This window comes from Palaemon carinicauda, chromosome 39 (genome assembly GCF_036898095.1).
Source record: "Palaemon carinicauda isolate YSFRI2023 chromosome 39, ASM3689809v2, whole genome shotgun sequence".
NCBI lineage: Eukaryota > Metazoa > Arthropoda > Malacostraca > Decapoda > Palaemonidae > Palaemon > Palaemon carinicauda.
The window spans coordinates 34,815,664-34,826,001 of record NC_090763.1 but is presented as its reverse complement, the minus strand read 5'-3'; the positions used below and the strand labels follow the sequence as shown (position 1 = coordinate 34,826,001).

General features: G+C 35.7%; 1 protein-coding gene across 2 annotated transcripts; it reads left to right on the top strand.

Moving 5' to 3' along the window:
* The first annotated feature begins 945 nt into the window (after window positions 1–945).
* On the top strand, window positions 946–9,839 carry LOC137631113 (cytochrome c1-like). 2 transcript variants are annotated; one of them, XM_068362761.1, is made up of 6 exons: window positions 946–1,104; window positions 5,504–5,581; window positions 6,032–6,256; window positions 6,447–6,526; window positions 7,653–7,712; window positions 8,278–9,839. In XM_068362761.1, exons 1-5 carry the CDS (start codon window positions 990–992, stop codon window positions 7,653–7,655), a joined length of 501 nt encoding a protein of 166 aa, XP_068218862.1. In that variant the 5' UTR covers window positions 946–989; the 3' UTR covers window positions 7,656–7,712; window positions 8,278–9,839. The 2 variants fall into 2 exon arrangements, with proteins under 2 accessions (XP_068218862.1, XP_068218861.1); XM_068362760.1 differs by having other exon boundaries at window positions 6,017–6,256.
* Window positions 9,840–10,338: the final 499 nt, after the last annotated feature.

Genomic DNA, 10,338 nt, shown 5'->3' with positions numbered 1-10,338 from the left:
ATAGTTTATTGATCATCCCATGAGCAGGTTAGCATCTAAATACACATTTTTCTCTCTCATAATGAAGAGAGATTCATGGCCCCGCGCATGCTGTTCGGATCAATATGGTGGTTGTTAAACTTTCACCTAAAGGGTTGCAACCATTCGAAGAAGTTCAAGACAAAGGAGAGAGAGAGAGAGAGAGAGAGAGAGAGAGAGAGAGAGAGAGAGAGAGAGAGAGAGAGAGAGAGAGAGAGAGATTGCTTAGAAGCAATGCTATAGTACGAATATATGTATTCAAAATGACTAAATATTGCCATTGCTTTGGGTTTCAATAGATACCCATGCTTGCTCAGTGCTGGCAACTACTGGGTATAAAGCAAGAACGCTGATTACAATTAGAATATAAACAGAGTTAAGAACTAAAAGCGATCATGTTTGGGATTATATAACCCATAGGTTATAGAGGGAGGGGCTTTGTGGGGGGTGACGTTATATAATCAGCCAAGGAGACTTGTTTGCACCCCCCAAACCCCCTTGCTATAAAGCGTTGCCACATGCTTTATGATGACAATTAATTTACGAGGTTAGTTTTCAACATCAATGGGTTTATAGTTATATATACATATAGCAATTATTAATAAAGGTATATAGGTTGATTGAATGAGTGAATAAAGATATATATAAGGCAATGGACAACCAAGGTGGTTAGAGGTGGCACACATTATACGGCGTTGCCACATGTTTTATGATGACAATCAATTTACGAGGTCAGTTTTCAATTCCTATAGATTTATAGTTATGTATACATATAGTAATAAATAATGAAGGTATATACGTTGATTGAATGAGTTATTAATATGTATATAAGGCAATAAATAACCCAAGGTGGTTTAAAGGCGGCACACATTTTTTCCCAACGGACGAATCCTTTTCCCAAACGGACGAAACCGCTGTTATACGCTGTTGCCAACCAGCGCCACTTGGACGCGGAAACTCATACAGTCAGGATGCCTACCACACGAAGCAGCGCAGTCAGCGGGCGAAGAAAAGCTGCCCCAGCAGAAATTAAGGAGGTCCCAGTGACCAAGAAAGCCAAGAGGGGACCCAAGTCAAAGAAGCCAGGTGGGTGTGCTGTACGTGTTTATTAAAAGCGATTTAGTGGAAGATTATATTATGATAGTAGAAGTTGTTGCTACCCTTACAGTCGGCGGCCAGACCACACCATGGCTGGCGCGGCCATGGCCGCCCCGCACCAAATCATTTCTCCGCCGTTGTGTTCATTTATTTTGATTTAACGTTGAAAGTATGCTTTGATACATCCAATTCTACCACGTAAAAGATATGCGAGTAGTTCATGAAGACAATTATATACTGTGTTAGTTAATAATTATTTGTTAAGTATTATTTTTTAGTTTAAATGCTGGAAAATCGAAGTAAGGTCGGGTCTTTGTGACACGTGTAATGTTTGTCTTGCGTAACAAGAGAGAAACACCGGCCAGACAGCGGCGGCGGCGGCTACACCCTAATACTTCGCTTCCTCTCACGCTCTCGCTCTCTCTCTCCTCTCCCGTGAGCTGTGGTGGCTTGGGAAGGTTCTTTTTAAAGTCCCAATTGACGTGGCCTGGTTTGCTGTTCAAAGTGTCGTTTGTATGTTTGTTATTTCGTGTAAAAAAGTTAATTTTTTTTTTTCACTGGTGGTTTGAATTTAGTCCTTGAGAAATTTGTATTTGTTTTAGTCGAAAAAAGACGTATTTAGAAAATAAAATTATTAGGCTAATTTTGGCTGTAAAATTTAAGCAAATGAATGTATTTGAGTGCTTGTGTGAATCTAGTTCGTAAGAAATTTTCTATTCAAGGATCAAAAATTTTTAAAGACGTAAAATTCAGAAAATTCTGTTTTCTCCCTATTATATACAGTGTAGTCGGAACATTGTGAATGTTTAGTGGTGATGTAGAGTCAGCCTTAGGTTTAGGCACTAACATTTTCAATGTTGTATAAATGGTGTTAAATTTACGATCGCCTTGTAATAATGGTGTTAGATTTACGGTCGCCTTGTAATAATGGTGTTAAATTTACGATAGCCTTGTAATAATGGTGGTAAATTTACGATCGCCTTGTAATATTGGTATTAAATTTACGATAATCGTGTAATACTTATAATAATGGTGTTAAATTTACGATCACTTTGTAATAATGGTGTAAAATTTACGATGAACTTGCAATAATGGAGTTAAATTTACGATCCCCTTGTAATAATGGTGTTGAATTTACCATGAACTTGTAATAATGGTGTTAAATTTACCCACTTGATATAATGGCCGCTATTAGTGTAATCCTGACTATTTATCGAGTTAGTTATGATACTCTAGTTTTCCAGTTAGTGAGCTAAGAAAGGCCAGTTTATTAATAAGTTCTTGGACTGCTGGACGAATCGGAAAACAGTTCGGATTCTTAGTCTGTTGCACGAACATAAAGGTCTTGTTTATTAAAACAATATGGAACGGTTTCCCGTCAGTGGGGAACTCTTTCCCGTCGCCATAGCAGAAAAGCGCTCTCCCGTCCCAACCTTGGGAAATGAAAAGGGAAAGTTATTAGTCTTTGGATTCGAACTATAAACCAGTTCCCGTTAGAAAAGGGGGATTAGGTTTAAACCAGTTAAATCTGGTTTTGTCCTTTTCATTGTCCGACAGGTAACTTGGATGTTGTGTTTTGTCGTTTTAATGTATGAATTATACATTTTTACTCTTGATAAAAGTAAGCGGGTTTTATTTTCTGATCACACAATATATTTATATTAGTATTAATTTAACGACTAATTGGTCGGTTATTGTCCGTTACCGTTATTTATGAGTGGGGATTTAAATCCAATAAGGCTGTGTCTGGAAGGTAATAACAGTTATAAAGTGAACATGCAAGTCGCGCTGGGGAAATGAACGCGGCCAATATCAAGTCTCGTTTCTCTCCGCAGCGTTTTGCGCAACGGTAAAACTCACAATTTCCGTAAGACATTTATTTACCTATATATTTTAAAAGATTTATAAGGTGGATATTTTTTTAACCTAGTCTTGGTTGACATATTTTTAAAAGATTCACAAAAAGGTTAATTTTGGTTAAATATTTCTTGGTTAACATACCTAATATTTCATTTAAAATTTATAAATCTGATGAAATTAGTTAGTTTTTAAAAAAGTAATCATTAGTGACTATAATGTGCGACAGTGTTTTACTTGTATTAAAGTTGTGTACGTATTGACGTAGTTTACCTTGTGGAATGACAAAGAATGTTGTGGAAATAAATCTTGTTAGGAAAATCTGTACAAGTCAGAAGTCTGTAAGTAAGGCATTTTATATATTATGCACGAGGCGATATGAAACTTGAGAAATACAATGAATATGTAGGGAATGGTGGGTAGCTTTTAAATAAAGTTGAGCTTGAACAATTGTGGACCGGAAAAAATTAATGGTATGACTCGAAATCAAACTATATATATGCTGCGAGAGACTTTTTATTTTTTATTTTTTTCATAAGTGAAAACAAACTAGAGTCAAGGCCTTCTCCATCATCAGACTCAACGCTACACGGTGTTCTTTTAGTTTTATACCACCTATGGCAAAGTCGTGGAATGATATGCCGAATCGGGTAGTTGAATTTGTAGAATTTCAAAAACTCAAACTTGTCATAGCTTGTACAGTATATAAAATATCTTTAGAGTCGTTTTACTGTTCTGAAAATGTGTTAATTATTAATTTCTTTTCGTATAGTTTATTTCCTTTCCTCACTGGGCTATTTTTCCCTCCTGTATCCCATGGGCTTATAGCATCCTGCTTTTCTAATTAGGGTTGTAGCTTAGCTAATAATATCCGGAAACTTTTAGCCCCAACCGTAAAGAAAACTTGAAAAGGTCGCCCTTCAGCACATCCTGTATATAAAGTAGTCCTTATTAGTGAATCAAACTTTTTATTCATAATGTTGCTTACACCTTTCTAACACTCCAGCTGTTGTTTATTAAAACCTCTCTTACTCAAGCTTAAGTGCCTCTCAGGACACAATCCTCTGGTCTTCTAAATTGCACTGCACAAACAATTCACCATCCTATTGTTCAATTTCCCCACAATTTAACCATTAAATGTACCCAAATCTGTCCTTGAACTTAATTTATTATACTAATCTTGTATACACAGGTTATAGTAACAGCTTTGATATTTATCATCCCAAAGACATTCAACATTGGTTGAAATGTGTGGCCACTCTCTTATTTCCGGATCTGTGATGTTATTTGCAGACTTGAATCAATCCTTGGGTATATTCATAACGTAGTTTCATACTGCATGTTTTCATCTTTACCATTGCAATTTGATGAAGAAACTAATAAGAATACCATATTAGCATTGCTTTTAAAGTAAGTCAATTTACCCTCCCCCTCAAAAAAATTGTGAATACTGTACTGTATTAGTTCTGAAACCCCTCCCCCCAAAAATTGATTAATGTATTTGACTTCTCAAATTAGATTCTACCAAAAAATACCATTGACCTAGATATACACTGAAGCAACCTGTACATTTTCTAACACCGCTTCTAACATTTTTCTGAGCCACCTGCCTTCTACATCCATAACAATCCCCACACTGCTTCACTGTAGAATCTATCTAAAGTATCAAGTCCACGTACTGTGTGCTACACTATCCAGCAGGCATAATACTCCCCTTTTAAACTGGATAATGTAAGACCCCCACATGAGAACCACATATCTTTTGTCAGTACAATGTACAGTACAATATTGCTATCTATGCATTAGGTGGTTCTGTATTTTGTTTTGAATGTTTTATTGCTGTACTGTTCTGTCAAAATATACTTCATGCTCTATACTCTTAAGTAATCTTAAAATATTTTGTAATGTGTACTGTACGCACAGTAGTTTGCATCAGCAAACCTGAGGTACAATGAATATTACTGAGGAGTTTCAAATTAAAATTTTGCAAGTTTTTGATAAGATGAATAGAAACTTAAAGTATCTGCAAGAGAAGAATCATGATGAGAAAAAAACTGATATGTCCCTGATTTAACATGACCACCAGTTTGGTTATCCCCCTCTAGGGATGTACGTACTGTAGTCATTTTCTGTTGAGCACCAAATTTGTGTGTAAGCCTAGTTTTATAGTGCCAATTTGGTATAGGTCAGGCATGTTTTATGTGGGAAATACAAGACTTTAAATTTAGGTTGGAGAAAGCTTTTGTTTTTGAGGTACGGCTAATCTAATCTGGGTCGTTGGCACACGTCCAGTATGCGGTTGCATACGTGACACACTTGGCTTGTTGGTTAAGCTGTTTGCGTGGCAATTTCCTTTAGTGATATTAGGATAAAATATAATGAAATAGGTTGATAATGTTGAATTCACTAGACGAACGAATTGTAAAAAGGGGTATTTTTGACCAATGCTGTTCAGATGCATATAATACTTTGGCATAGTTTTAATCAAGTCTTGCTATCTTGTTTCACTAAAGATTTCCAACTTTCACAGAACCTGAAGAGCCAGTAGCTGATGCCGAGCCAGTAGCAGTTGAGGAGAAGGAGAATGAGCCAGCGGCTGCCAACAAAGGTAGGTTGTGCTCTGTTATGTAAAAATTTCAAAAATTTGCTCAATTTGAAATTCTGTAGAAAATAGTACTGTTCATGGATTCAAAGTGCAGCCATTATTTTGGCCAGAAATTTTTTTGTTAGGTGTTATTGCTGTTATTATACTTCAGAAGTGCACCTTAATTAATAATAAAGCCACTAGCTGTGCCAATGTAATAACCTTTTATCTATGCCATGGATTTGTCTTTCCTCTTGCTATCCAACTTCACAACCTAATGATGCAATGGAAAGAACCCCACCCCATTGCACTACTTGAATAGCCTCCCAGGTCTTGATTACAGGGTATGAATAGCCTCCCTGGTCAATGGGCTCTTGATTACAAGGTACATTCTTATCCATTCACAATCCATAAAGGTTTAGTTAGGTCAAAATCTTAAATTTTTCTGGAACTCTACAGAAGTTGAAGTTGCAGAGGAGAATGGTGATACCAACGGAGAGGCCAATGGAGACGCTGAGGAGGAAGAGGCCAAGGAAGAGGAGGAGCCAGCTGAAGTAGAGGAAATTGCTGTAGAGGAAGAAGCAGCCAAGGAGGAGGAAGCCGCTGAAGAAGAACCTGCCAAGGAAGAGGAAGCTGCCCCAGCTGAAGCAGAAGCAAAGGAGGAAGAACCAGCAGCTGAGGAAGTTGCCGAAAATGGAGGTAATAATCAAGTTGATGTTTTCTTCCTTTGGAATATAGTTATTAAACTTTAGTATTAAGTTGTTAACTACTAATAACATGTAGAAAAATTAATAGACTAATAACTTTTAAAACTTGCAAGTACAGAGATTTTGCCATAAATGACTAAATGTTCCATGACCCGCATCTTATGCCTCTTGTTCTTTTACAGCTGCTGCCGAGGAAGAGGTGAAAGAGGAGCCTAAGCCAGCAGCATCCAGAGGACGCCCACGCAAAGGCAGAGGAAGGAAGGTACATTGCAGTTTACTATAGATGTTTAGTTCTTGACTGTTGAATCTGATGATCAAGAAGGAAATATTCTCTTGAAAGATCATGATTCTGATAGTTTGGTAATGTTTGCCTTGTTGATCATCATGAATTAGGAATAAATTTGTCATGAAGGTCAGGGTAACAGTTTTGTTGGCTTGGTGTGGACCTTTTTCCAGTCATGAAAACTCAACTTTATAAATCTCCAAAGCCCATTTGCTAAGGGGGAGAACATTAATTTGAGCTTTGCTTTTACCATTTTTAAATGAGCATTTTTTTTTTAAAGCCAATTGAACCTCTTGTCTGTACCCAAAGATGTATGTATTATGTAAGGTTTAATTGAATGCAAGGTTTCCCGCATTTATAGTTACCTGTATCTAGAATATGTTGCACGAGACTTAAGGGTGTTTCATGCAAACTTCATATAAGTACAAATACTATTTTTATTGGTACAAAACTCCACAATCATTCCATTGCTGTTGCATTTATTACCTTATTTAAGTTTTAACTAGTAAACTAAGAAAGGTTATGTACCTGAAATGCTGTTTTTGCTTGGTAGTTTTGTTTTTCGTTCGAATACGTGTAAATGAATTTTAAATTCAGTGTATTAGTCCAAGTATCATAACCAAGTTTGTAGATGGTCTAAGGAGAGGTGCAGTTTGATGTGTTCATAAAGAAACATTTTTTATAGTGTTCAGCATGAGCCGTTTCAGTATTACTTCCTCCGTCTAATAGATATTTTTGTATATTTTTATACCCAAGTATAAATTGTTTGCTTTTCGTGCCTCATAATATGACGCAGCCTCTTGCAATAGACTTTCAAAGGTAGTTAATCACATGAAGGTTTGAATATTGACAAGGAAATACCTATGAAAGTATTCTGGTTATGCTTTACAAATGTAATGGAAGCAAGGCTAAGCATTTATTAAAGTAAGAGGTGTATGAAGTACAATTTGCACATTTAATTTATCTTGAACATATCAATCTTGATTATCCTGTGATATTTCGTGAAGCATTTTTTTTTATCAGAACCTAAAGACGAAGTCTTGAATGTAAGACTGGAAATTGTACGTTTAAATAACTTTTATTTTTTCAATTTGTTTTCTTTCAGTAAATGAGAATGTCATTCAGAATTGGTGTTGGAGAGGAATATCCCCATTTGGGTTAAAGTGTGAGTATAAATTTTCTTCAATGTTGAATCTTGTATATTTAGGTTTAATTCAAATTTTGATTTGATAGAGGTAAAATCATCCCTTCGACCTTTTTTTGTCTTAATTTTTTTTTAGAATTTTACTCTTGCTTCACAATGAAGTATTCTGTCATTTGTCAGGGATATTAAATTATTTTATGAGTTGTACAGCTTGGGTAGTGTCATCTTTTATAATAGAATTATCTTATTGGGTACAAATTTACGAACATTCGGCCATACTATTCTATCTTATTTCTCCTCCTCTTGTATTGTTAAAGTTTTTATAGTTCATATAGATGTTTATTTTAATGTTACTGTTCTTGAAATATTTTATTTTTCATTAAGTTTCCATTCCTCACGGGGCTATTTTCCCTGTTCGAGCCCTTTGGCTTATATCATCCTGCTTTTCCAAATAAGGTTGTAGCCTAGCAAGTAATCATAATAATTCAATATTGCTGAACTGTCAGGAAGTACATACAGTATTTTGCATTAAAACAAGGTCACAAGATAAATGCTATGATTCCTTCCTTGTTTTTCCCCCCAACAGTCCTGGATTTACTCCCCATGTGAAGAGGAGGATGCGCGAGTTACAGATTAAGATCCAGCTTCTCTCGCCTGAACCAAAAGTGGAATAAGAGTGTACCTTTTGTGAAGTGAACTGTTGTTCAAACCCATTGCTGAGTGTACCAAATTATAGGTTTTAAGTTTGTGTGGATGTCTCCTTAGGTTTAAGTAGTCGGAATAGACTTTCCCCTGAAGTGTATATTTTTTCTGGATATGTTTATACATATAAGCTTTGATGTTTCTTTTTATACATTTTATTGCAATGATGCTTTGAAATAATGGTTCATCCAACGAGTTATGTTTTCGTTTCTTCAGCAGTGGGTTTCCATCAGTCTCAAAGTCATTGTAGCTATTATCTCCCGAAGATTTCAGGTTATATTATCTGCAAAAGATCTCAGAATGCCTTGTGATGATGAAAGATCTCTGTACACTGTGAGAAAAACTTCAATAATGTAATTACCGTACCTTCAACATATAGTTTAGATGACTTTGAGCCATACAACCAAGTCCACTTCCGTACCTACCTGTAATTAAAAGTTAAAAAAAAAATATGTACAAAGTTCGTCGTTACGGAGATAAAGGACGGGTGGTAGTTCTTTGTGGCACGAACATTTGGCGGATAGATAGAGAATATTCCGTTGAGTTCCGTTAAGTAGACAACAAAGCCTAAAATACTACTACTTTGTATCTCCTCCTACGGGGAACACTTAATATTTCTAGCCTTGCCGCCTTTTTTGGAGGATTTTGTTTCATTTTGAATGAGAATGATTTCGCTTTTAGATATTTTTTTTTCTCCGAAATTTTACGATTCTTAGTCTGGTTTTGATGAAAATTCCCTTAGATGGTGCTAGTTTAAAATTTCCCCAGACAAATTTTTTTTTTTTACACTAGAACCAGCTTTCAAAGCATTGTTCAGAGTATTTTATTATTCCTATTTTACAGAGTTGTAATTCTTAGGAAGAATAAAATATTTAAAAATACTTTTCTTTTATTGTTGGATATCCTTAGTTGAAATTGTTTGAGATCAGTACTTATCATAAGGCTGTTGTAGAATGACGATGGCAACTCCAGACATATCCTCTGCAATCTTGATACTTTTGAATCCAAAAAGGTGGCATCATAGAGCACTTGATTAGAGGTATCGATACCCCTTGCAAAATTCATACGATGATTAGTTCATTAATACTGTAGTCAGAATGTTTATACTTAGAGCTCATGAATGACTGAAGCATATGGTGTGCATGTCTCTACTATGATGTCCAAAATTCTGTTTTGAGAGTTTGAATGATCTATAGTATATGTGGTAACTCAAGGTTTATGGGTTATACAAATTGATCATTGCTAGAATGAGTGAATATTCAGGTGTGTTGCATCGTGTACTAGTAATCAAGTGTGATTTAGAAATGGGCAAGATTTCATATAAAAAACTCTATTGTATTTTTTTCAAATAAAATAAGACTATGGTTTTCCTGATTGCAAGGAAGCCTGTAGCTTGTAACTATAAGTATCATGTCTGTTTCCATCTACATTAAAATCTTTGTTCAATTTGACTTTAATTAAACTCCTAGTATTTTTGGGTAAATGTCATTTTTAATGCAGCGATCATTCATAAAGTTTTTGCATATATTGTAGAATCAGATGGGTTTTGTGGCTCTGTCCATTTACAATTGACCTCTAATTGTAAAATGCCTAACCAGTAACCTCTGTAGTTCAACTACTTGGCTTTGTAAATGTATGCTGAAGCTTTTATCCATTATTTTGAGAGCTAGCCGGATTGAACAAATATTTGTTACAACATTAATACAAATCCTCTCGTCTTTAAGGGAAAAAAAAAAGAAAAGCTGGCTGTTCAGTTATAAGAAACTTGAACAAGGTGGCAGCCAATGCCCCGTTTAGCGGAAAGTCTCCAACTTGGCCCTAACACTCCAACTCCAACACTTTTGACTTTGCTGTGTGAGAGAGTGGATGTGGAATTTTGATTTAACTGGCATATCTAGCTTTTTATCAATAATCTCAGGTGTCCGCTGTTTCTAGACTAAGCAGC